This window comes from Furipterus horrens, unplaced genomic scaffold (genome assembly GCF_987537825.1).
Source record: "Furipterus horrens unplaced genomic scaffold, mFurHor1.1.pri manual_scaffold_11, whole genome shotgun sequence".
Taxonomy (NCBI): Eukaryota; Metazoa; Chordata; class Mammalia; order Chiroptera; family Furipteridae; genus Furipterus; species Furipterus horrens.
The window spans coordinates 59,439,105-59,466,576 of NW_028327181.1; the positions used below are offsets into that span (position 1 = coordinate 59,439,105).

A 27,472-nucleotide genomic window follows, 5' to 3' on the forward strand; every position below is an offset into this window, starting at 1 on the left:
TATTATTGCGCCTCCATCTTTTATCTTTCTAAAATAAAATCTCTATATAGTCTAAACACACTGATGGTATTATTTGCCTGAATGTGAAAAGATCTTTTTTTCATAAACCGCTTGTCTGTTTCCCAATGATGATGTATTATTTTTAGAAAAAAATGGCCTGTAACTTGGCTTTGAAGAACACTAAGTAGTCCGAGTCAATTCATTACCCATCCTGTCTTCTAAACCATGTAGCAATACAGTATTTATTTTAATCATTGAAGTAGAAATGTGTATTTAATACACATGTAATTATGGATTATTTTCTAGCATGGAGTTTTGGGTTGTATAATGAGATATGGCTGAGTATTTTAGAATAATCCTCAGGCTGAGGTAAAACTACTCCTATCCCCACTACCACCACCAAGGTCAATGCCAGGGGCAGAGAATATAATTACATTCTCAGTTGTACTTGTATACATGGTTAAGCAATAGTATAGCTATGTGCCGCCGCGACCCCCCCCCCCCCCACTAAAACAGGATTGTTTGTATATCAATGTGTATAGATACTTTAGTTAATATAGATCATTCTGTATCAGGAATTTAGTGAAAGGTTCCTTAGTTGGCTGTGTAGACTTAGCAAACAGGATGCTATGAACATTTTTAAGTTTGTGGCAATTTTGGTATTGAGAGAAAACCTGCCACCCAAAGAAACCAATGAGGTACTTAAAAGAGGGATGATTGGTACAGGTCTTTATAAAGGTCCCTATCAAAGATTGGAAGGTGGTAGAAAGGGTCAGTCCTGTAGGGGCAGTGTCACTCCCATTTCCTATAACTGGTTAGGAAAGCTGGAGTTTTTCAGCTTTTGGTTTAGTCATCTTTGAAAATCAATTGATTTCCATAGAAACCTCTTGAGTTACCATTATAACTTGAATGTAGTTAATTTGTATTTTAAATATAATTCTTAGGGTTTTGCTTTGTAAAAAGTTTTAAACCCAGATGTTTTCTAAAAATGGCACCAATAAATGGGTTGATACCTATGCTTGGGTTTTGGGATGGATGACCAGAAAAGCAAATCTCTAATGTTGAATTTTGCTTCTAGGATGAGAATAAACAGAACAGTTCTATTGCTCTAAGGGAAAGTTATGCAATTTATCATAACTTCCAACTTGGTTCCTACCCCAGACAAAAGCCACTCAAAAGACTATAAATTAGCTATGTTATTGATCCTAGGACAGTAGAGAGGAGAGGGAGCATGCTGAAAAATTGGTATAAAGATTTTTGTTTTGAAAATTGTTACAGAGTAATAGTTCACAGGGATTCCTGGTAAAATTCTAAGATGGATGATTAAAGAAATTGTGACCTTTCAGAGGAAGTGATAGTGCTGAATCCAACTTGTATCAGCAAAATCCAACCCTGTCTTGTTTTATATATCAGTGTTACTGGGCTTGTAATTGATATGGACAATAATTAGCTAATTTTGGTTATTAGCTGTGTACCAGGCACTGTGCTCAGTTTTAAGGTGTCTTTGCAGTGTAGCACATAGGTGATGATAATTAGGTGAGCTGTCACTTAAATTTTGCAAATAGGGAAACAAGTAGGGAGAAGCCATGGAACTGGTAGTATTCAAGCAGGATTCAAAGTTTGGTTACCTTTTTGTTTTTTATCAAAACTCAGTGTTTTATTGAAACTTCTCTACCCTAAAGTGATAATTTAAGATAATTTAACATTTCTGAGGTAAGCATATATTTTACAGTTGATATAGCCCTTCAAAAGCTGTAATATAAATCATTAAAATTGAATTAGAATATAAATGACATATTTAGGACTCTGAGGTGGCTTTTGTCTAAAAAGGAAGGATCATAAAGGCTTATTACCTAGGTTAATTTTCGGCAGTTTTTAATCTGAAGCTTAATTTAGAAATTTAAGAATTAGTAATTTTTACAGTTGGGACAATTCTTTCGATTTAAAATAGGTTAGCTTGGACAAGTAGGTATTACTTCCCAGCTTTTTAGGAAACACGCCCTGTACTGTCTCAGTTACTGCTTTGGGGAAGATCCTGGGTTGGTACTCCAGCACCATCAGCTCACTATAGGGTTTGTAGGTACAGGCCTGCCATGTATGAGAGCTGTGAATTGTTTTTCTTAAAAAAGTTCCTTGTACTGTAGACATTTGTATATCAGGTAATTTTAAAGTAAGGTTTTTTTAAATTTGGGTATAAAAATACATCAAAAGTATGCAATTAATACATTTTAACAAAAGGAACACATCATTTAGCTACCACTTTCATCAAGAAATAGAACAGGACCAGAATCTAGAAGACTCCCTTACGCTCCCTCTCAGTGATTCCTGCAACTAAACCAGTATCTTTATGGCCATTGGTTAGTTTTGCCTGTTTTTGAACTTGATATTAATGGAATTGTACACCTTTTTTCCCCCCTGTCAACATTGTGGGGTTAGTCCATGTTATTACCTAAATAGCGTCTTTTCATTGCTCTATGATACTGTGCTGTGTGTGTATACCACTGTATTCTGTGGATGGAAACTGGGTTATTTTCAGTTTTTGGATGTTACAAATAATGTTCTGTACATTTCTATACATGTTGTTTGGTATATACATAAATGCATTAATGTAGCATATGTATGAATGGAACTACTGCGTCACGGGGAATAGAGTTGTTCAGTTTTAAGTAGATAGCACAAAACAGGTTTTCAGAGGGGTGCTGTGTTACAGCACTGCCAGTATGAGAATCCCATTTGCACCACGTCCTCACTGGCGTTTCATCCGGTCACTTTTTAGCTGTAGCATGTGGGTGAGTTTGTATAGCATTGTGAATTTAACTTGCATCTTGATGATTAATAGACTGAGCACTTTTAATAGCTTTATTGGACATTTGGACATTTTGTTAAATATTCCCTTTTGCCTGTTTTTCTGTTGGGTTGTCATCTTCCTGATTTTTAGGAAGAGTGTCTTTGGAGTTGTTAATGCAATTACCTTCCATTCTGTGCCCTATTTCATTTTCTTAATGATGTCTTTTGGTGAACAGGAGTTCTTAATTTTGATATAATCCAGTTTATCCATATTTTCCTTTAAGGTAAGTGCTTTATGTTCTATTTAAGAAATATTTGCCTACACCAAGATCATTAATCTTTTCTGTTATTTTTTTAAAAGCATTGTTTGACCTCTCATGTCTAGATTTAGAATTCTGTGTTTTTGTCCTTAATTAGGGAGACATTAAGAATATTTTTCTGTATTAGACATTCAGTTGATCCAGCACCATTTATTGTTTCATTGGTCTGTTTGTTCTAGTGCCAATGCAACACTAGGTTTGAAATAATTCAATATCTGGTAGTGTGAGTCCTCCAGTTTTTCTTTTAAGATTATATGGGTTATTCTTGGCACTTTTCACTTTTATACACATTTTAGAATCAGCTTATCAATTTTAGTACTAGAACAGCAGCAACAAAACCTGGGATTTTGATTAGGGTTTTATCAAATATATGATAAATTTGTGAAGAATTAACATCTTTATATAGTCATGTTCTTAAATTAATCAACACAGTATATCCCTCCACTTATTTAGATATATATATATTTTTTTTCAATGATTTTTATGGTTTGCTCTGTAGAGATCTGGTACCTTCTGTTTGGCTTATTTCTGGGTATTTGAATTTTTGGTGGTATTTTAAATAGTATTTTTATTTTCAAATTGTTGCTACTTAGAGTAATATCATATTCATCTTGTATTTCATAACCTTGCTAAATTAATTTATTCTAAATTTGATGTAGGTCCCGAGACAGGTTTTTTAAGAGGACTATTTGACAATATAAATGAAAGTTTTTTAAATTCATGCACCCCTTGGTTGTGCGAGTGTGCTCACAAATATATGCAAAGTATTTTCATTTCAGCATTATAATGACAAATTAGAAATAACCATCAATCTTGGTACATCTTTATTATGTATACTATGTTGCTATTATAAAAATGAGGTAAACCATTTCTGATACGGAAAGATGTCTGCATATATTGTTACATGAAAAAAATACAGTACGTGTTATGTGTATAACAGGAAAAATATTCTTTGTGTGTATTTGGCTACTTTTAGAAAGTTTCTGAAAGATACAACATTTCATTTAAAAAACAGCTTGAGTTATGATTGACAAAGTGTATATATGAACTATACAGTTTAGATTTTGAAATATGTATACACCTGTAAAACCATCATAATCAAGACAATCAGCATTCACCCTCGAAGTTTATAATTTCCCTCAACCCCCAAGTAACCGCTAATCAACTTTTTGTTATTTTACCTTTAGTTTGCATTTTTTTGGAGTTTTATATAAATGGAATCATACAGTTTATTCTTTCTTTTTAGGAGTGGTGTCTGGCTCCTTTCACTCAACATGATTGTTTTGAGATTCATCTTGTGTATTATTTTTATTGTTGAGAAGTATTCCATTGTTACGATATACTACAACTTGTTTATTCACCTGCTGATGGACATTTGAGTTTTCAGTTTTTGTCTGTTACAAATAAAGCTGCTATGAATGTGTACAAGTCTTTATGTGGGCATATATTTCTTTTGTTTTTGAATAGTGGAGTGATTGGGTAGTATGGTAGATATATATTTATCTTTTTATAAGAAACTGTCAAATTGCTTGACAAAGTGATTGTACCATTTTACATTTCCACCAGCAATATCTGGAAGCTCCTGTTCATCTACATCGTCTCCAGCACCTGTTATGGTCAGTCCTTTAAAATTTTTCATTCTAATAGGTATATAGTGGCATCCCATTGTGATTTTAATTTGTATGTTTTAATGACTTAATGATATTCAGCATCTTTTTAAATACTGATTTGCCATGTGTATATCTTATTTTGTGAAATGTGTATTATAATAATGAGTTCTGATTCATGAATAAGGTATTTAATAGTTTAGGCCTTTTTAATTTCAGCAATAATTTGTACTGTCTTCCACTTTTGTCAGATTTATTCTTAAATATTTCATATTTTTGATGTTTGTGTAACATTCTTGCTTTTTAAAATTCAATTTTGATTGCTTATTGCTAGTATATAGAAATAAAATGGATATTTGTGTATTAACCTTGTATCCTGCAACCTTGGTAAGCTTACTTCTTAGTTCTAGTAGTAGTGGTTTGTAGGTTTCATCAGGTTTTCTTCATAGAGAATCATATTGCTTGTGAACATCAAGTTTTAACTTCTTTTTTCTTCAGTCTGGAGACTTTGTTTATTCTGCGTGATTGCACTGACTGGAACCTCCCATACAATGTAGAGTAGACATGGTAAGAGCACCGTCCTTGTATTGTTCCTGATCTTATGGAGGAAAGCATTGTTGTTCACTATTAAATATGATGTTAGCTGAGAGTTTTTCATAGATGCCCCTTGTCAGGTTGAGTTCATTGGTATTTTTAGTTTGCTGAGATTTTGTGGTCAGGAATAGAAGTTGGATTTCTCAAGTGCCTGTTCTGCACCTATTGAGATAGTAATATGGGTTTTTGTTTTTAGTTTGCTAATATAATGAATTACACTGATGCCTTTTGAATGTTAAAACCAATTCTGAATTCTAGGGTAAACCAGTTATATATTATCCTTTAAATTATTTTTGGTTTGATTCACTAAAATTTTGTTTAATTTTCGCATTTATGTTCATGAGCCTATGCCTGAAATTCTGGGGTGATGAAATATTATACTAATAGTTTTTCTTCAGTGACACTAAAGACAAGAAAGAACAGTTGACATTCATAATGATCTACAAGAAGGAATGGAAGAACACTTGAATGGTAAATAAGGTAAATATAAAAGACTTCTCTCCCAGTTCTTTAAAAATACTGTGTTTAAAGAAAAGAATAGATCTATATTTTGGGGTTAATATATGTAGGTACATCACATATATGTTAACTACAGCATAAGAGGCAGCCAGGGCATGGTGAATGGATACATTTGATTTTAAGTTTCTTAAATATAACTTTGATAGTAACTAAGACGACCTTGATAAATTAAGGATATATAGTAATACTGAGAGCAAGCACACTAAGAATAATGCAAAGAGGTATAGCTAAAAATCTGTACATAAGCAAATAGAATTCTATTTAATTCAAAAGGCAGGAGAGGGCAAGAGCACTTGCGTAGCCAGATCTTTCAAAGAGGTTGAAAGCTCAGTAAGACCTCCTTTTGACCATGGGAACTTTTTGTTTTTTGATGGCTGACTGGAAATGAATCCTGAGGAATTCATGAAATTGTCCTGCAGATTATGCCATATGCTTTGAAAAACTAAAAGTTGACATTTAAAAATATTCCTGTCAGTATAATTCACAAATAGCTAAAAAATGGAAACAACCCAAGTGTTCATCAACAGATGAATGGATAAACAAAAATGAGGCATATCCATACAATGCAATATTACCAAGAAAAAAAAAAAAGGAACAGCTTCTGGTGTACATAAAACAACATGGAGGAAACTTGAAACTATTAAGTGAGATAAAAGGACAAATATATGATTCCAGCTATATGAGATACTCAGAATAGGCAAAGTCAAAGAGAGAAAACGGGTGAGAGGGAGTGGGAAATGATTGTTTAATGGATACAGAATTTCTGGGTCGATAAAGTTTTGGAAATAGTGGTAATGGTTGCACTACGTTATGAATCTACTTAGTGCCACTGAAACGTTCTCCCATCTATAAAGTGGGTATTAAAATTATCTCATGATGATGATTTGAGTAAATTTCATCTACATATCTCACTGAGGGCTCTGTATGCATGTTACTGCCACTAATACTGTAATTCTGGCACCTCCTCTCAGGTCTGTTATTTTCTTTAGAGTTTTGAAGGATTCTCTGATGAGATAGCACGGGAACTACTTACATTTCCCCACTTGGTGGTCCTCTTGTTCTCCCTCTGTTCTTGGGCGTATGTGTAGGGATGCTGCCGTCATTGTGGTGGAATATTTAGGGGGAGAGCGGTCTCCGGAGGAGACTGCCCACCATAGCCTCTGCTTGTGCTGGAGTGCTCTGGGGAGCTGGGGACTGCTCCAGCATGTCCCTGTGGATGAGCATGGCCCTGGCCAGGTCTTAGTGACACAGAGGGCGCTTTCACTCCTGGGAACAGCGTGTGCTTGCGTCCTGCTCCTCACTTGTCCTCACCTCACATAGCCCGGGCCTGAACTCTGAGCTTTCCGTCAGTCTTGCCCTTAGTGCGCCATCTCACTTTGCGTCCATCTTTAGACTTGTTCTGTACAGTTTTTCCTGGCTGGAAGATGATCTGTTTAACAGTCTCATAAAGAGTAGCACAGTGCTTGTTTATGCACCAAAGAATCTTAATGATCAGGATTAATATAACACTGGCTCCACTGGCCGATGAGCCAGCTTCCCCATCCCCATTGCTGCTGGCCCTGAGTGTGGGGACTGGACACTGCAGAGGCCATCCTGGGCTGTCACTTCCCGTGGAGCCCTGAGTTTGCAGTGGAGAGCAGTGGCTGGCTTTCTTGACCCCTGCCTGCCTCTAGCTTTTCCCAAGCCCATTCCTGCCATCCCTTTACTACTTTTCCTCCTCATCCCCCTGCAGCCCCAGCCCCCCCTCACCCACCCATTCTGTCCCTTTTCTGTACTCAGGATAACAGTGTAGTACATGGGGTCCTTTCTCTTCTGTACCCCAGAAGTCTTCAGAGCTAACAGAAGTCTCGTGCACATATCTGGGCTTAGACCCAACAAATAATCACATACTCCAGACACATGGATTTGGCTCCTTTCAAACTGCCTGTGGTGGCAGCGTTCATCCTTTCATTCAACAAATACTAGAGGGCTACTCCATGCTCAGTCCTGGTCAGGAGTTATTGGAGTAAATAAGAAAGATGTGACCCCTATTCTCATGAAGGTTAGTGAGGGGAGAAAGGAATGAGCAAATATAGATGATTTTGTTGGTAAATGCCACGAAGAAAAGAAAACAGGATGTGGGAGAAAGTGACTGAGGTGGCGAGGGCAGGCCTCTCAAAAGAGGCAACACTTGAGACCTAGATGATCAGATTGCATCAGAGGACCAGGCAGTGTTCTTTGTCGAAAATAACATGATATGACTAGTTAACATAAGCAGAACAGGAATGCACTGGAAGGGTATCAGGTAGTTCAGAGAATGTGCGGGACATGTAGAAAATTAGTCTGGCACAGAGGCGGCTGCCAAGGGGGCTGGTGTCCCACACTTTGACCAAAGTCATGTCTCAGCAGGCTCTGATGGGGACCCAGCTGCCTTTGCTCTGGATACTGGATTCCATTTAGACTTCGAACCGTGGACTCACTGTCACACAACCATGAGAGGGACCTCCAAACAGGAACTGATGACCTGTTCGACCACAGGTTTGTTTTCTGCTGGGTGGCCTGTTAGAAACAGTCAGCTCCCTTCATGCAGAGTGAAAACCAGGCTATACAGAAAGGCCTACCCTGTCTGGGCTGTACCCTTGTCGGTGCTCTTCCCTTGCCCACCCTGCTCCAGTCACAAGGGCCTCCTTGACATTCCTGTCACTTCAGGCCTGCCCCGCCCCGTAGGGGCGCTGTTTCCTTCACTTGGAACGTTCTTCCCCAAGTATTCCCGTAGCTCCCTACCTCACCCTCTCCAGGTCTTAGCTTAGAAGTCGTCTTGTCCACAGGCCTGTCTGATCTCCCTATTTAATCCCAGGCAGCCTGGCCTATATTGTTACTTTATGTTCATCCTTTTTTCTTTTAAGATGATTATATTCACTGTTTACTGTCTTGATGATAAACTGCCCTAGGAGCCTAGACTAGTGCCTGGTGTTAATTTGCCACAGCTGCTTGTTGAATGGGTGGTTGATGGTATGCATGCAGTTTCTGGTGTAAAAAGTCTTGGAAGGTATGCGTTGACTTCTGGTTCTGTCGCCTACCAGTGGTTCAGCCCTCGGTTTTCTCATCTGTAACATGGGACCCTACCTCACATGCATTCTTGGGGAGGAGTAAATGAGGAAATGGGCGCATAAGCCCCAGTCCCACTCTTATTCTTTCCTGCCCAGCCATTCAACCCTAGTAAATGAGTCTCCCAAGCCAATATGATCACAATTAACATTTCCATTTACTTTGGATTATATGTCATTATAAATATTAACAAATAAGACTTAAAAAGGACATCTTCGGGTAGGTCAGACGAAAGTACAAAAATTGTGTGTGGGGCTGCAGTTTAAGGACGGTATCTGCAACCATCACATGGTAGCAAAACGGTGTTAAGCAGTGCACGAGAGTCTGTGTCCACGACAGCCAGAGTCCATGCATTGGGAGGTTCTGTCGGTTGGGAAGGAACAAAGGCTGGACATGCACGGGCCGGGAGGTGCAGTTCCTCGCTCTCGCCACTAGAGGTCAGGAGGTTACTGCTTCAGGGTTGGAAGACTGGCCCGTCAGGGGTGGGCTAGTGGTGACTGGGTTGGGCAGAGACCAGGAAGGGAGGTGGAGTTGGATGCCGCGCAGCAGGAGACCCCCCTGGTTACTGACACCTGACTTTGGAATGACTTTTTTTTTTTTGGTGTCAAATTTCCCATGTTTGTGGGTCTAATGGACCAGAGAAAAGATGCCAGTTTGGGGTTAAAGGCAGAGCTTTGCAGCTTCTCAAAGAGCCTTTTCTTTAACAGAGATACAATCTGCAAGTGGTCTAGAACAGTGCCAGGGCTCTGGTGAAGGTTCTGTAACTCCCTGGGGATCCTTCTGCCCAAGCACCCCATCCTCCACTTGGGCTGGCTTAGCAAAAGCCCCGCCTCGCAGCCTGTGGTCAGCTGGAACCATCTTTCATGGCACAGCTTGGGTCAGTAGTGGGCTCTGGGCTGATTGCTAGGAGTCCTGACTTCTTGTCCCAGATGGCCCTGTTTACCTATGTATCTCACTGTCCCTTGTAGCTTTGCTATTCAGCATTTCCATGGCTTCACAGAGGCTGTGAGTCTCTTCTCTGAATGAGGCCCTCCAAAAGGCAAAGTTAGGAAGCTACCCAGAACTAACCCAGACACACGGATTGTGAAAACTCTTTTCACACATACAAAGCCTTCTTAAAGATGGTGCCATGACCAGCAAAGGCTGCCAGGTACTGTGTGGGGGCTGCAGTCCTGAGTTCCCTGCAAACTGGGAGAGGGCTGATGAGCACTTGGTGGGATTCATGTCATCACCCCAGGCCTCAGGTGGTGTGCTTTGTGTTTGCAGCAGAAGGCCCAACTCCTGTGCCCCTGTAAGCCCTGCTGCTAGTGTTCGTGTGTGGGCAGCAGGTAGGGGAGAGCACTAGGCAGGCAGCTGGCAGGACCTCTTGTGTGTGAGCCCAGCACCCTACTTCCCATAAGTGGTGTCCAGAGCTCTGGGCTGGGCATGGGGAAGGGGCCATGGAGAAGCTGTGGTAAGGCTGAAGGCCTTGGGCAGGTCACTTTCCCTCTCTGGGCTCTGTTTCCCATCAGCACAGTGATGGGTTAAACACAGAAGTCCCTTTGTTATGCATTTGCTCATCCAGGATTCCTGAAGGCCCCTTGATAGGCAGGGAGGGTCTGGGGCTTCAGACCTGAGCCCCAACCTTTCAAGCTCACTTTGGAGAAACTGACTCAGGGTATAAACAGGCCTACCAGGAAGGGTGTCTCTTAGCTTTCTCAGAAACAAAGCCCTGGACTGCTGCCTAGTATTCCTGAGAGGGACATCAGTGGCCACAGAAGGGCCAGGATGCATGGACAACCACCAGAGGTCCCCCAATACCCAGTCGGAGGCAGAGCAAGGGAAGAGGAGGGTGAGGACAAGGAAGTTGTTTTGCTGCTTTTCATGCAAAACAAAGGACCCTTTTCTGTCTTGACTGCAGCTGACCTGATACTTACTCTGGGGAGAACAAGAGGCAGGATTCAGCCCCCAGATTCCTTAGGAGGAGAAAGTGATCAAAGGTGGGCGAGCTGGGTCTGAGGACTGAATGTGTCCCTGCACCAACATGTTTCACCACTGGGCTTCCGTCACTTCCCCCTCAGCTATGAGCCCAGGCTGCCCTGGCAGCCAGGATGTGAAGGGAGTGGGGCTGGCTGCCATCACTCCTAGGCTCCACTCCTGTCCTAACAAACCCTGCAGCCCCCCCCCCCCCCCGAGAAATGCCGAGTCTCTGGCCCAGTCACCGTTCTGTCCTCTGCAGGCCTTTGCAGACCATTTCTGTTGCCTACACTGCCCTTCCCCTTTGCCTAGACTCCACTACTCTTTCAGGCCTTGTTGAAGCATGACCTACAGGAAGACCTCCCTGCCCAGCAGGCAGCAGAATCCAGAGCACTAGCAGGTGGGCCAGGCTGGTCTTGGCAGTCCTCACTCTCCATTGTAATGCTCTGCTTTCTACTCCCTGAGGAGACCAGAGACTCCCTGAGAGCAGGCCCTGGATTTCATTCATCCCTAGGGGCTTATGAAGTCACTGGGTGATGCATTTGCCAAGTGCTCATGTTCGTTGGGAGCTTCTGGAAACTTCACAAGATTCCTGGCTCTCAGGTCAACTTTTTCCACCTGTCCAGTAATGCCAGAGATGAACCGGTGTAGAGTCCTGTCCCCAGCCTCCTCCCTGCATGCCCCTCTTCCTAAAGTTCCCTTCGTTTCTCACTGGTCCCATCAAGGCGCCCCTGCACTTCTAGTCTCTCAGCCTGGATCCCTTGTGACATAACTGCTGACCTCTAGTAGGGTCCTCGCCTCCTGGATGGTCCTTTCCCCATCCCTGGGGTGGGTGCTGAGGCCAAGCACCTCTGGCCCTACCATGCCCCCAGGGACTGAAAGCAGACCCAGTGCTCTGCCCTCATTGTTCCTTGAGTGGCTGGGTTCTCCGTGGCTTCCAGGCAGGGGCTTCAGTGGTTCTGTGTCCTAGCAGGTGTCCTGGATATCCCCAAACGGGGAGGCTGAGGCCCTTGGTGGCAGCTGAGGAAGCCTAGGGCCAGGCCTGTACTGGGCCAAGTGACAGGCAAGGGTGGGTGTGGTGGCAGGTGGGGCTGGTCAGTCGCTGAGCACAGCCCCAGGGAGTTCATTGGTGAGTGTATGCCAGCGTTCGATCCGTTTGTCCTTGTTCTTCAGGCAGTCAAACCAGTGCTTCAGGCGCTCGCCCTTGGCATTGATGCCCAGAACCACACCGCCTGCAGGAGGGGAGTCAAGGGGGAAGCCAGGGGCCTGGGGGCAGGTGCTCCTGCTGCCTGTCCCTCTGGAACCAGTGTTCCCCCCACCTCCTATGCTCCAGACTCTCCACCTTGTGCACAGAGCCCTGAGGGTGGACAGTGATCTTAACCGCCATGCCACACTTGTAGCTCCCCCTGCCTCTGATTAAGGCCTGGGGACCCTGCCCTTCTGCCCAGGACCAGAGCAGTGCTGGGGCAGAGTGCAGTGGTACATATTAGGGGCCAAGGGAAGGGGACCAAAAGAAAAAGCAAGAATGGCCAGGGGAGCTCTACTAGGCACATATTGCCATGGGTTTGGGGCCACAAGGGCTCAAGAGTCCAGCCCGGGGTGCTGACCATCACCACCTCTCCTGCTCCACCACAGACTCCTAGGTGACGCCACCCCCCCACCCCCCCACCCCCAGCCCCGCAGCCTCTTCGTGTCTGTGCTTCAAGGCAGGACAGGTACATGGCCAGATGGCATTCTCATCATGTCCTCTTACCAATGAAATCGTTCGATTTTCCAATGTCGTAATCCCAAACAGTGACCTCCAGGGTCTTCTTGGCCAGGTCCCCATGCTTAATCTCGTAACAGAACTCCTAGTGGCCAGAAGGGGAGCGTCAGAACTAATGCCATAGGTTCGGGGGACTCCGAGGTATGGTGAGGGCACGAACGGGGAGGGGTGGGTGAACAGGAAGGCGGTCAGTGCCTGGCGGTGGCCATGGTAGAGTCTCGGCCTTTTGTCACTGCAGGAAGCCTCTCTGTCCAGATTCCCCAGAGCCTCCTTCCTGCTAAATGGACGCAGGTTTGGCAGCCTTGGTGTGCCTGACTTTTCTTGGGTCTGGCTCTACTGACTACTCCCTTTGTGGAGCCCTCTCTCCCACCGGCTCCCATGGTGCTCCGACAACCGGTGCCCCTTCACTCTCTGGAAGCATCTCCTCTGTCTGCCCTTGCGTTGCTCAGGCTCTGCCCAAGGCCCCTGTGCTGCTTGCCCTTCTCTCCTTCCTTGCCCTGATCACGCCCCACCCAGAGCTTCCCCCATCTCCCTCACCACCTACTCCTGCTGCTGGGTTTGCCTGCTGTCAGCTCCACATCCAGTCCCGTCAAGTTCCATCCTCTGAAGATCTTTCTAGGCTGCCCCATCCCCTCTGTTTGCACCACCTTGGCCTGGTTCAGCCTGGCCTGAGCCTCTCTCCAGCCCCCCATGGCAGGGGGCTCTCTTGTCAGCACCCACTTCCCATTCTTCAAGCTGTGGCCCTTGAGAACCCAGTCCCTGCCAGGCCCCTTGTCCTGGGAGAGAGATTTCCTGTGGTTTACACCAGCCCCTTGTACCTCGTTAAACTCTGGGTTCAGGGTCTTCTTCTTTACTGCTGTCTTATGTTTGGATTTCTTGTCCACATCTGGCTTCAGGTATCTGAAACGAGAACCGATGGATAGGCAGGGGCGGGGGTACAGGTTGAGCCAGCAGGACTTAGAAGAGCTTTTTGACCCCCAGAGCTATGAATGGCCTCCCTGCTCACCCTAATCATCACAGGTTCCCCAGCGCTACTTTGTGGCGATGGTGGGCAGTCAGCTCCAGCAGAAGAAACAAGAGGTTCCTTCATCGCCTGGACTTCTATTCACATGCCCTTTCTTGGAATTTACTTCCATGGAGCCCCTCGATCCCCCTAACCTAGAGGACTTTCCTTGATTCTGCAAGTCTGCTTTTCACAAAGTTCATTTCTCACCAGAAAAATATTTTAGCAGTGTTTGTCCATTGTCAGAAATTTACTTTTTTTAGAGCAAATGTATTGAGATCTATAAACTTCATCTTTCTAAAGTATAAAATACAGTAGTTTTTAGTATATTTGTGGAGTTGTGCAACCTCATTGGAGCTCTGAGGAAGGAAAAAGGCCTTTTGGGCAGTAACATAAATGCTTCCCAAGGGGAGGGGGAAGCCTGGCTTGTGAGTCAGCTCCCCATTGGCATTAGCTTAGACTTTGGTGTCTTCGTATGAGGCTCAGGGAAGAAGAGGGAACTGCCCAAGGTCAGAAAGCTGCTCAGCACGGTGCTGCTATTTAGAAGCCAGGACAGGAGGCTCAGAACCTCTCCTTTGCAGAGCTCCTCACCCTGTCCTGCTGTAGATGACTGAGTCACAATTGCTAAGCCCCTGCTGAGTGTACTCTTGAGGGTGAGGACCACATCTGTCACCCAGTACCAGCTCCTGGCACCCATCTCAGTGCCTGGCACTGGGTAGGTAAATAAACATCTGTTGAACAAAGTACTGAATTTCTAGAAGTGAAATTACCCACCCAAAGCCATGCATGTGTCAAGCTGCTTCCTTCATTTTGCCAACTTGCCCTCCACAAAGGCCATACAGTGGACATGCAATGCCCTTGACACAGCTGAGTACCATCACCTTAAAAATCCTTGCTGGGCAAAGCTATTATTTAGAAACTAAGGGCAGATAAAAAGAGCTTCCCAGATAAGAGAAAACTAAAGGAGATCATCATCACCAAACCAGTATTATATGAAATGTTAAAGGGACTTATTTCAGAAAAAGATCAAAACTATAAATAAAATGGCAATAAATATGTATATCAACAATTGAATCTAAAAAACATACTAAGCAAACAAGAACAACAGAGACAGAATCATGGCTACAAGAGTATTTTGATGGTTGCCAGATGGGAGGGGGCTGTGGGAGACTGGGGGAAGAGGTGAGGGGGATTAAGAAGTAGAAATAGGTAGTTACAGAATAGCCATGGGGATGTGAAGTACAGAATAGGAAATGGAGTAGCCAAAGAACTTAAATGCATGACCCATGGACATGATCAATGTGTGGAGATTGCTTGAAGGAGTGCAGGGTGCTGGGTGGTGGAAGGCAAAGGGGGAAAAATTGGGACAACTGTAATAGCATGATCAATAAAATAATAAAAAAAACCTTGCTGGGATGTTAGTATCTTGGCAGAGTGAGAAGACTTGTTTCTCCCCTTAAGTTTATGACAAGTTGGAGAACTATAACTTAACATTAAGGATCCCCTGCTTGGCATCCAGACATGCTTTAAAGATTTCATGTATCAGAACATCTGATGATACATTGGAATGAATAGGGGAGGCAAGACTGGGGAAGGACAGGCAAGGTGGCTACGGATGCAGTGTGGCGCCCACTGTCGCTCCAGAGTGTGGCAAAGGAGAAAAAGTTGGGTGGAGCCCTCACAATATGACCTAGAGTGTAAGGGGCAGAAGGAGTGTCCTAACAGGAAGAGGCATCACCCTGTCCACCCCCCTTCCCATCACGGCAGACCCTGGTACAGGTGGCTGGGGAGCCTTAAGACAGCACAGCAGTGCCAACAGCCATCACTGGCCAGGACTGGAACTGGTTACAAAGATACTCCATGTTCATGTATTGGGAGAACTAATAATATTAAAGTGGCCACATTACTTAAAGCATTCTACAGATTTAATGCAATCTGTTATCAAAATCCTAATGCAATTTTTCACAGAAATAGGACAAGAAATCTAAATCCACAAAAGACCTGGAATAGCCAAAGCAATCCTGAGAGAGAATGAAGCCAAGTATCACACTACCTGACTTCAAACTATTTTACAAAGTTGCAGTAATCAAAACAATATAGTACTAGCAGAAAAGCAAAAATAAAACAATTGAGAGCCCAGAAATAAACCCATACATATGGGCAACTAATTTTTGAAAAAGTAGCCAAAAACATACAAAGGAAAGTCTCAAATAAATGGTGTTGAAAAAACTGGAAAGTCATGTAAAAATGAAACTAGACTGGTATCTGACACCATACACAAAAATTAATTCAAAATGGATAAAGCCTTGAATATAAGACAAACAATAAAATACATGGAAAACATACGTACTAAAATTACAGACCTTGGTCCCAGAGGGGTTTTTGTGAACTTGACCACAAAGACAAGGGAAGTAAAAGCAAATATAAATGAAAGGAACTGTATTAACCTAAAAAGCTTCTGCACAGCAGAGAATCTATCATCAACAAAATAAAATGGCATCCAACTGAATGGGAAAAGATATTTGCACATGATCCCTCCAATAAGGGGCTAATATCCAAAATATGCAAAGACCTCATACAACTCAACAGCAACTGGGTTAAAAAATGGGTAGAGGATCTGAATAGGCAATTTTCCAAGGAAGACATACAGATACATTTTCACAATGAACATCACTAATCATCAGGAAAATGAAAAGACACCACCTCACACCTTGGAATGGCTATTATCAGTAAGACGACAAACGTTTTGGGGAGGATGTAGAGAAAAGGGAACCCTCATACACTGCTGCTGGGAATTAAATTGGTGCAGCCACTAGGGAGAACAGTATGGAGGCTCCTTAAAAATTTAAAGAGAACTATATGACCCAGCAATCCCTCTTCTGGGTATCGGCCCCCAAAATTTGAAACTTATTCATAAAGATATATACTCCTGTGTTCATTACAGCATTACCAATAGCCAAGATACGAAAACAACCTAAATGTTCTTTAATGGCTGATTGGATAAAGCAGATTTGATATAAATATATACACACATGTGCGTATATAATGGACTACTACTCAGCCATAAAGATGAAATTTTTGTGACAACATGGGTGGTTGTTGATAGTGAAATAAGTCATATGGTAAAAGAATGGCATGGTTCCCCTCATGTGGAATGCAAGACAAAAAGCAACAAATGAACATACAAAACACTCAAGATACAACAGAATGGTGGTTACCAGAGGGGAAGCAGGGTGAGGGGAGGACAGAGGGGATGAAGGGGGTTAAATTACAAGGTGCTGGAAGGAGACAAGACTTCAGGTGGGGAGTGTGCGACAGTAAACGTATTATAAAGTTGTACACCTGAAATGTGTGTAATTTATTAACCAGTATTACTCCAATAAACTTAATAAAAATTCCTTGCTAGTTTGAAAGGCAGGAAGTGCTATCTCATTGTTGCTTTACTTCGCATTTACTGTTTTGGGGAGCTGTGACTTTTATTACATCAATAATACCGGTTCATTATAGAAACACTACAAAATATGTATTGATAAAAGCTGGGGGTGGGGGAAAGAAATGAACACATGTGTCCACACAAAATGCTGTTTTCTGGCAGCTTTATACAATCACCCAAAACTGGAAACAAACTACATGCACTTCACCCAGTGAACTGATGCACCACTTGTGGCTTATCTGTCCGATGGACGGTTGCTTGGCAAGAAGAGGGACTAAGCTCTTGGCCCATGTGACCACGTGGCTGAATCTCCAGTGCATTGTGCCACGTGAAAGAAGCTAGATTCACAAGCTGATGCATTGTGTGATTACCTTGATGAGAAAGCCTGGAAATCGAGAAACTAGTGGGACAGAAAAGTCAGTGGTTGCCTGGGGCTGAGGGAACTTTGAGTTGAGAGAAGTATTCTGTATCTCGACTGTGGTGGTGGGTAACAAGATTGAACAATAATACGTAAGTCAAACTTCAAAAGGGAGACCCTCACTGTGTGTACAGTATACTTCAATAAACCCAATTTTTGAGATGGGTTTCCCTAAACCCCCCCACCTAGATAATGGTGAATTTCTTCAGTTTCTCATGAGCTTCTTACACTTATTTGACCATTTTGCTGTTCATTGGGATTTTGTTTTCTGACTTGTCCTTTGCCTGTTTGCTTTGGGGGGTAAGGAGAAAGGCCAGGGGAGTCCCACACAGTTGAAGTGTCACCCATTCCTGCATTTGGGAGTGCCTTGAAGGAAAGCTGTTGCAGGATTCCCACGTCCTCAATGCCACATGGCCTGTGTCCACCTAGTGACCTCTCACCGGATCCCCATGGTGGCTACCAACCTCAGGGCCTCCAGCCATGAACAGGTCCCATCTCCTCTGTCTGGAGCACCCTGCCTGCCTCACCGCCCCACTCCAGTGAGTACAACCTCGTGGGGGTCCTGGCAAAGCCCCGGTGGTCTCCCCTCCCTGGCTTTCAGGAGCCCCTCCTGCACTGGCCAGGATTCATGGGCCATCCCCAGCAGTGTCACCTCTGGTCCTTGCTCGCCTAAGGCCCCTAGAAGAAAGCAGAGGGCCAGAGAATGAAGGAGTTGCCCAGGGTGGCACAGCAGGTCGCCGAATTTCCTTAGTTGCCCAGGTATAACGTGGAGACAGTAACAGAAGTGACAGTGCAGGGGCAACTGGGAGGGTCTGTTGAGGCCTAGCACAGCCTGCACACAGCAACTACTCAGTACACGTTAGTGATGGTCATCACCAGCATGGTTACTCTGGTGTTTTCCATCATACTCTGAAGAGCTGGAGTTGAGGTCAATTTTCAGCCTGGGGAAACCGAGGCACGTGTCATCTGGGGTGAGGTGTATAAAAACAAGAGTGCTGACAAAAAGGCCCATCTAGCTCTGCCCCTCTGCCCCTCTGCCTGGCACTTCCCTAGCTGATCTCTTCTAGTTCACAGGTGCCCTCTGTCAGGACATAGCCACAGGGTCTCCTTGTACCAGGTAAGACCTTGCTTTCTGGGTAACCCAGCATGGGACCCTGGAGATCCTGTCAACCTGGTAAGTGGCCACTGACCCTGATTTTAAAATATCAGACTGCATCTGCCGTAAGAGAACTCTAGCATTACTGGTAGAGGTGGTGGCACCTTGCTCCCCTTTCCAGTCCCTTTCTCTTCTGTCCTCAGATGACCACCTGGGGCTGGGGCCCTGGCTGGTGTGGCTCTTTTGAAGCGTTGCCCTGTGAACTGAAAGGTTCCCAATTCGATTCCCCATCAGGGCACATGTCTGGGTTGTGGTCCAGGTTCCCATCTGGGGGTGTGTGAGAGGCAATTGATCAGTGTTTCTCCCCTCCTCTCTCTCCATCCCCTCCCCTCTCTTTAAAATCAATGAGCATGTCCTCGGGTGAGGATAAAAAAAAATGGCCAGAAAAAGACATCACACTATATACATCGTTCTGCAGTGTGCTTTTGGGCTTAGCATGTTTTGGGTAGCTGTCCATGCTAATCCATCTAGTCCTAAGTTACTCATTTTTAACCACACAGCACTCCATTCTAGGCATATGCCCCGTTCTGTGAATCTGCCTCTGCTGATGAATGCTTTGCTATTTTCAGGTTATAACCGTGACAAGCAGTGCTGCAATAAACAGCTTCCAGCCAGGTATGGGTTTCTAGGATACAAAGAAGGGAAATGACGCAGCCACAGGGCGCAGTTTCCTACTTGAATGGAATTGTTGAGGTTCCCACCAATGATGATAGAGTGTCCTCTGTCTTCTGCCTGGTTATAGCCCTTCCCCGCATGGTGGTCTCTAATCCACGGGACATCACGGTTTTGTTAATGGTTGATATTGGGGCCCAGTTCATTGTTTTTATGTGGAAAATTAGTAGCTCCTAACTTTCCCCAGTGATCCTGGTCAGCTTCCCACTACACCTGGGTGCTGCTCCTTGAAGCCTGGTGGCATCGGATTTTTAAAAAGTAACAGCTTTACTGAGATATAATTCGCGTGTTGTACAATGTACCTTTTTAAAGTATATATAATTCAACAGTTTTTAGTATATTCAGAGTTGTGCAACCACCATCACAATTTTATGTTTTGTCACCCCAGAAAGAAACCTAGCATTCATTAGCAGTCAGTCCCCGTTTCCCCCAGCGCCGACAACTACCAGTCAGTGTCTGTCGCTGTGGGTTTGCCTGGTTTAGACGTACCATATAAATGGGGTCATACAGTGCAGGGCCATTTGTGACTTGCTTCTTTCACTTGGCATCATGGTTTTAAGGTTCATACATGTAGCATGAATCAGCATTTCACTCCTTTTTATGGCCAAATGATATCGCATTGTGTGAAAAGACCACCTTTTGTTTATTCATCAGTTGATAGACATGTAGGTTGTTTCCACCTTTTGTCTCTTGTGAATAACGCTACTATGAACATTCATGTGCATGTTTTTGTGGGGACACTGCTTTCTGTTCTCTTGGGTATATACCGAGCAATGGAATTGCTGGGCCATATGGTGATTCCAGGCTTAACCTTTTGAGCCACTGCCAGACCATTTTCCAAAGTGCACCACTGTCATCTGATTTAAAAAGTGACAGAAATAGGATAGTGACCAGTGGGAATGGTGGCTGCAGAGTTGTACCATGCGGCGCACGGGGTCCCTGTGGCCTCTGTCACCAGGACCACCTCACCGCCCCTGAGGCCAGGTCCGTCCCAACTCCTCTGTTCTCCTGACCGAAGAGGAGCACTTCCTCCCTGCGGAGCCCATCTCCTCCCCACATCCTAGCCCTCGAGAGAGTCAAACTGTGAATGCAGATTACTATCCACCTCGGCTTTTGGGGGGCGCAAAGCACTGATGCCAGTCACCGTGACACCTGCTTCACTCGTCGTCACCTGAAGGGCCACAGCTCCTGGCTGCACTGCAGAGCTAGCATCACAGCCCCTCTGGGCACAGGTTTACGACTCAGGCCCAGGTTGCCTTGCATAGCCCCTGAGTTAGTCTCTCTCCAGTGCCACCATGAGGCCCTGCTGGCCGGGTGGGGTGGACCCTTACCTGCACCTGTGGCACGAGCACAGGGCTGGGCACGTGGCAGCACTAAGCCCGAGCAGAGTTCTGTCACTATCTCCCAGCCCTCCTGCAATCTGTGGCCCCTTCTGGGTCTGTGGTCATGGCGAAGCCTACATGGGGCATCAGGAGATAACTATCTGTTTGACCCCGGGAAGCCACTCAACTTCTCCAGGCCCCAGTTTCCTCATCTGTGAAATGGGGCTGGGTAGACTTAACCCGTGGAGTTGCCAAAGGAGCACAGAAGAGAACTCGGCCTGTGGGCACCGTGCCTGCTGCTCTTCAGGTGCGTTCTGTGCCGGCCACACAAACTACTGGTCTGGTCACATGGGCCTCCTGTCCCCCGAGGTAGCTAGAGAAGGAGGTGGCCAGCCTGGCCACACACTCACGTTTTCACGTAGGGATCTGAGTAGCCGTTGGCGTCCATGGCAGCCAGGTGTGCACAGCGCACAATGCCAACCAGCAGGCCCTGCTTCTGCGAGCTGTACTTGAGGGAGATGAGGATGCGGCCCCGCTCCTCCAGCGACTTGTCTTCCGTCTTGTCCACCTGTGGGGCGGGCAGTCAGTGTGCTGTCCTCACCTGCTCCCATCCCTTCCCTTAGCCACAAGCCACCAAGGCCATCCACGGGCCTAGGGTAGAGGGAGCAGGTGCTTCCTGGAGCCCCTCAGGGTACAGGGGTGGCCTCCTTGGGGAGAACATGGAAGACAAAGCTTTGACACATTCCCAACCAGGCAGAGCTGGGAGGCAGGTAGGGGAACCCAGGTCTGTGCAACTGTAGGCTTCACTGTCTGGCTCCCCCCTCCGCAGCCAGCCCGGTGCTTCTCCATTCCTCATCCTCTTGAGATCACCTGTTCCCACATTCTGGCTGCTGCTCACGTGGACCCCTCTCCTGTACCCTCTGTCCACTCAGGCACACCCAGCTGGAGCCCCAGGGCTCCCACAGGGTCGCCTTCTCCACCTCCCACACCCAGAGCAGACATGGCTAGTTGGTCGCAGCATTCACCACGAGCTCAAATACAGCCTCGGCATCTTTCTCAACACAGCGCTCAGGCAGCCGAGGGGAGCAGACCAGACCAGGCGGTGTGAGTCAGCTGTCTGCCACTCTGGCCCGGGACCGCGCTGAACCACAGCTCTTGTGCTAGTCTGTGCAATATGTGCCAATAAACAATATAAAGGAGCATGGACATTTTCAGCTATTTCGGGGGCAGGGTGAGTACTTTGGGTCATTTTATATGAAGACCATTAAGCTGGTTTATTGTTCAGTATTTACTGAGAACAAATTAGTTCTCAGATTTATATACAATCTAAAATGCAGCATCAAAACGTGTTTTTACTGCCAGAGCAGTCAATTCCAAACTGCACTCACATGATGACCTTGTGTCCCTGAGACCAGACTAATGCGCCCCTAGCAAAACCCCAGTCATGCCCCGTGCACAGGCATGCACACTCACGTCCATCCACGTGCACAAACACACCCTCACACACGCATTCCACACTGAATGCTCCCACACGTGCATACGCGTTCACATGCAGATGCACGCTCACACACATGCACAATGCTCACACACAATTCACACGTGCACACCCCCCCAGTTGCTTATTGATGCTGGGGATCAAATTCCAGGAACACAAGTAGAGTAGGAGTTGATGTTGCCTTTTATAAGCGACATAGATCATTTGGAAAAACTGGGTTACCTGTGGTTAGTGACTAATAATAAAACAAAAAAGGTCAGACCCATCACACAAATGTCTGTGAGTGGGAGAGAACATGTCAAGGGAATAACATTTGATCTACTTATGCAAGAAGACAGAGCTGGGATTCTGGCAGGGAGCTCTGGCCTTAGGGTGACTTGTTCCCAGGGCATGACCCAGGCCAGGCTGCCGAGCATCTGTCCCAGGGCGCAGGCCTTGCACATGGGGCACAGCCACGGGGCTCTGTCCTCCATCGCCTTTTCCTTGCCCGGGCCTTTGCGGGGACTGTCCCAGGAAGGGGATTGTACCCTTGAGCACTGGACTGTCAAAAGGTCAAGGTTTCTCAGGACCCCGGGGCCTCCTGGCCAAACGCTCCCAGCCTGGAACTGGGTGAAGGTGAGGCCTCCAGCAGAGGGGAGGCAGAGGTGAGACAAATGGACCGAGGCTCTGGGAGGCCTCAGCTGTTGCAGGCGGCTGGGGACAAAATTGATTTTAGTCAGCATGGAAATTTTGACCTGCTCCGTTTCTGACCTGGCCCGCTTTGCCTCTCCTTAGGCAACCTGGTGACCCCTGCTCCCGGGAGGTCACCATACTGATGCCAGACTTAGTGCGGACACCGGACTGGCATAGTGCACTACAGCCAAGAGCTCCTGGGTTCAAGCGATCCTCCTGCTTCAGCCTCCCGAGTAGCTGGGACTACAGGCGCGCACCACTGCGCCTGGCCAAAATTGGTTTTGACATCGTTTTCAAACAATTGCAATTTCTAGGAAAGAATTACTTTCTGTCTCCTCTGGGTATCTCACAGGCACCTCACGCCTAACATGTTCCAGTTGAGTTCTCGTGTCCCCAGCTGCTCCTCCCAAGGTCCTCTGCATCCCAGTTAACAATCCTTGGTCCTCCAGGTGCACAGCCCCCACACGCAGGGACTCAGATCTGCCAGCACACTCATCCCAGAGCCAGTACCTCTCCCTTGCCACGGCTGTGCCAGCCCGGGCCTGAGCCAAGCTCACCTCCTCCTCACAGCTCTCCCTGCTCCTGCCCTCCTTTCTCTGCCATTCTGAGTCCAGAGAACCTATTGAAATGTAGTCGGCTGCCCTAGCCCTGGCCTAGCCCATCTTATTCAGGGTGAAGGCCTGAGTCCTTCCCAGCTTCCCTGCTCCCAACCTCTGCTCTCAACTCCCAGGACACCCTCCCCTCTTTTTCTCCGCTGCACTCAGTGGGCTTCTCGCCTCTGCCTCCAACAGGCAAGGCACTTTTCATACAGGGCTTTGCACCTGCTGTTCCCACTGCCTGGAATACTCCAGCTTGCCTGGCAGTCCTTCCCCAGCACACATCTAAACCATCAGCCTCTCCCATGCTGATCTTGGCCTTGATCACTGTCATCACTGTCTGTCATAGGATCCGAGTAAGTGAATTATCCTGCTTTGTGTCCGTCTCCTGCTCAGGTTCCACGGGGGCAGGGATTTCTATCTCCCCAGGACCTGCAAGCATGCCAAGCACATAGTAGGTGCTCAGTAAATGCTGCTGGCCCTCAGCTCCCGGCAGGGAGGGCGTGGACAACCTGTGGAGCGCTGTGGCCTACTCACCGGCAGCTGCTTCTCCAGGCAGATGCTGAACGTCTTGGTGTGGTTGGGTTTCAGCTTTTTCAGGGGCACACGTGTCTCTCCGATGAACTCGTTGTGGCGGAACTTGTCCTCGTCACACACAGAGATCCTGGAGGGCAAGGGCATGGCCAGCTCTTCAGACACAGTGGGTGTTCTCTGCTTCCAAAGTCAGTGGGGATTTGCAAGCGGGGGTGAGGAGCGGATGAGACCGGGGCAGGCACGGGTGGGGAGGGGGCCTATGGCCCGGGGCCCTCACCCACCGCAAGGTCTTCCGAATCATGTCTTCATCTGTGATCCCGTAGTAAGTGAGGGTCTCGTTCCACGTGGGATTCAGAGTGTTTCGGAGAGTTTTTGTTCTGAGCTTATTTGCCTGGAGAGAGTAAAACGGTCCTATGAGCATGAGAGGGCGGTGCATGGCCCGAGTGACGGCCACCACGCCCTCACCCCCCCGAACCTGTGAGCAAAGGGACATTCAGATCATTAATCAGCTGCCTTCAAAACAGGGAGATGATCTAGGCGATCTGGGCGGGTCCAATGTCATCACAGGGCCTTTGGAAGTGGAAGAGGAGAGCCAGAGGGAGATGTGACGAGGGAAGAGGTCAGGTGCACTGTGGCTGGCTTTGAAGATGGATGATGGGGTGGCCTCTATCCATTGGGAAAGGAGGGGACACGGCTTCTCCCATAGAGCCTCCAGAAGGGACCACAGCCCTGTGACACTTGGGTTTAACCCAGAGGGACCTATGTCAGACTTCTAAGCTACAGAACTAGGAGATAAGAAATTTGTGTGGTTGGTGGTAAAATGTGTTCCTGCAGGTCCTAGGAACCTAAAGCAGGAGGCTCCCGGCCCCAATGCGTGTGCGTGTGGGGGGTGGGGCGTAGTGGTGTGTGTGGGGTGGCATGTGTGGGAGTGTGTGGGTGGTCATGGTATGTGGGTGGTGTGTGTGGACTGGCATGTGTGGGATGGTGTATGTGTGGTAGCATGTGTATGGGGTGGCATGTGTTGGGGGTGGGGGTGCATGGATGATGGGTGTGTGAGTAGCATGTTTGTGGGGTGCATTGCCAGCGGTACATGTGTGGCACAATGGGCAGTGTGTGCATGTGTGTGGCATGCATGTGTGGTGTGCTGTGCATGTGGGGTGGCGTGTGTCGGAGTGGTGCATGGGGGGCATGCGCGTGTGGGGTGGGGTGTGTGGGTGCCATGTGTGTGCACAGCACGTGTGGGGTGATGTGCGTGGTTGGCATGTGTATGGAGGTGGCATATGTGTGGCACACGTGTCTGGGTGGCATGCATATGTGGCATAGTGTGTGTAGTGGGGTGGCATGTGTGTTGGGAGTGGTGTGTGTGTAGGAGCATGTGTGGGGGTGGCATGTGTGTGGGGAATGGCGTGTGTGGGGGGACTGGTGTGTGTAGGGGATAGCATGTGTGGGGTTGTGTGGGGGGTGGCGTGTATGGGAAATGGCATGTGTATGGGGAGTGAGATGTGGAGGGGTGTGGCAGGTGGGGGCAGATGTGTGTGGGGTGGGGTGGCATGTGTGTGGGGAGAGTGGTGTGTGGGGGGAGTGGCATGTGGAGGGGTGGTGTGGAGGGGCATGGCATGTGGGAGCAGATGGCGTGTGTGGGTGATGACGTGTGTGGGAGGATAGTGTGTGTATGTGGAGGGTGTTGGGGAGGTTCTGCAGGAAGCTGGGGCTGGGGGTGCTGCTGGGAAGCCTGGCTGTTGGACTGGACTCTCTCCCTCACACCTCCTTGCCTTTGCCCGGGCTGTCACCTCAGCCTGGAATGTCACCTTCCCTAGAGAATGCCTGTGGGATGGCCTGTCCAAGCTGCCATGGCACCTCCACTCCTTCTTGGTGCTCCTGCTGACCTGGGTTCTGCCACATCAGGCCCAGGCTGGGTCAGCTAGGCCTGGGTTCGAAGCCTGGCTCCAGCCCTTACATAAGCTCTGTGGAGCTCAGTGGTTACCGCCCTCGGGCTGGGCTCCCCTGTGAGGAAGGCACAAGAGCACCTCTCCTTCAGCGTCGCTTTCAGGGAATGTCCTTGGCAGGACACTTCTCTTTGTAAAGCACCATCCCATTCGTCCCACAACTCAGCCTCAAGGCACTGCCCATTCTAGGTGCCAGGAGTTACGGAGCTCCTGAGCTGGCATGTCCCCTGGTCCCATGGCCCTGAGCCCTGCAAGTTTCAGCTGCAGCAGGACGGTGGGGAGGCCTGTGGTGGGGAGCCCATTGCTCCAGAGCCACTGGCCTGTCTCCTGTGGCCCTGCCTTCCCAGACTTTGGGTGGTTCTCCTGGATGGCGGTGAGCCTCAGCCCTGCACGCTGGTCAGAGGGTTGGAGCCTCAGTGTCAGCTCTGGCCCTGGAAGCCCATGGCTACTCGGCTGGGGGCAGGACACTTAGTTGGCTTAGAAGAGTCCCCACAGTGGCCAGCGAGGCTCTGCCCAGAGGGCACTGCCATGAATGACCCTTCCTCAGGCCACTTGAGCTGGGAAGGAATTCCCTAACTCTTGGCTTCAGAGAAAGAGGGCAGCAGCCATGGCTGGTGTGGCTCAGTGCATTGAGCTGCTGGCCTGTGAACCAAAGGGTCACCAGTTCGATTCCCAGTCAGGGCACATGCCTGGGTTGCGGGCCAGGTCCCCAGTTGGGGGCGCATGAGAAGCAACCACACATTGATGTTTTTCTTCCTCTCTTTCACCCTCCTTTCCAGTCTCTCTCAAAATAAATAACATCTTTAAAAAGAAAGAAAGAGGCCAGGACAAGGACACTAGCATAGAGCTGTGCTACCCACACTCCCATGTCCTGTGTGCCCCTACTTTCCCACTGGTCTCCTCTTGGAACCAAAGCTGCTGGGCTGGGCTGTAGTTGAGCCCCTGCAAGGGGTCTGCACAACTCACGCCCCTTGAGGTGTCTGTGGGCCCCAGGACAGGGGCAAGACCAAAAGCTGAAAAGCTGATGAAACCTTTCCTTCCATGAAATTTAAAAGGAAACAACACTGAGCTGTAAGGCACGTGTGAGGAAGTCTAATGAAGGTTTGATCTTCCAGTGCTGAGGGTCACCTTGATGCTTTTGTTTCATAGCAGATTTTACTAAAAAATTTTTCTCTCCTTTCCTAGATGCACCATGTGCTTGCTCTGCCTGCTGGGTCATCTGGCATGGGACCATGGGTTCTGGGGACAAAAGAACCGAGCAGACACTGTCTGCTTAATCCCCCTTGTGGAGCATCACAGCAGTCCATCAACACATTAAAGGCTCTGATAAGTCCTGCAGCAAAGAAACCTGTTTAACAATGTTTTCCAATGTTATTTGACCACAGAACCCTTTTTATTTATTTATTAATTCTCACCCCAGGATATATTTTTATTGACTTGAGAGAGAGGAGGGGGGTGGCTAGGGAGAGAGGGGGAGAGAGAGAGTAAAGAGAAAGGGGGAGAACATTGATATGAGAGAGAAACATTGATCAGTTGCTTCCTGTATGCGCCCTGACCAGGGATTGAACCCATAACCCAGGCATGTGTCCT

At 47.1% G+C, this 27,472-nt stretch overlaps 1 protein-coding gene and 1 non-coding gene across 2 annotated transcripts in view; both read right to left on the reverse strand.

Annotated features, from left to right (window-relative positions):
• Positions 1-11,090: 11,090 nt before the first annotated feature.
• DOC2B (double C2 domain beta) overlaps positions 11,091-27,472 on the reverse strand; it is a 28,608-nt gene continuing 12,226 nt past the window's right edge. Inside the window, exons 4-9 of the mRNA XM_090292951.1 lie at positions 24,218-24,327; positions 23,940-24,066; positions 21,050-21,207; positions 13,454-13,535; positions 12,624-12,720; positions 11,091-12,102 (exon numbers count right to left, since the gene is read on the reverse strand). Of these exons, the coding sequence (XP_090149077.1) occupies positions 11,966-12,102; positions 12,624-12,720; positions 13,454-13,535; positions 21,050-21,207; positions 23,940-24,066; positions 24,218-24,327 (711 nt within the window). The 3' untranslated portion in view covers positions 11,091-11,965. The remainder of the gene's footprint in view (positions 12,103-12,623; positions 12,721-13,453; positions 13,536-21,049; positions 21,208-23,939; positions 24,067-24,217; positions 24,328-27,472) is intronic.
• LOC149997893 (signal recognition particle RNA) lies at positions 22,788-23,076 on the reverse strand. The gene has a single exon (XR_016507305.1).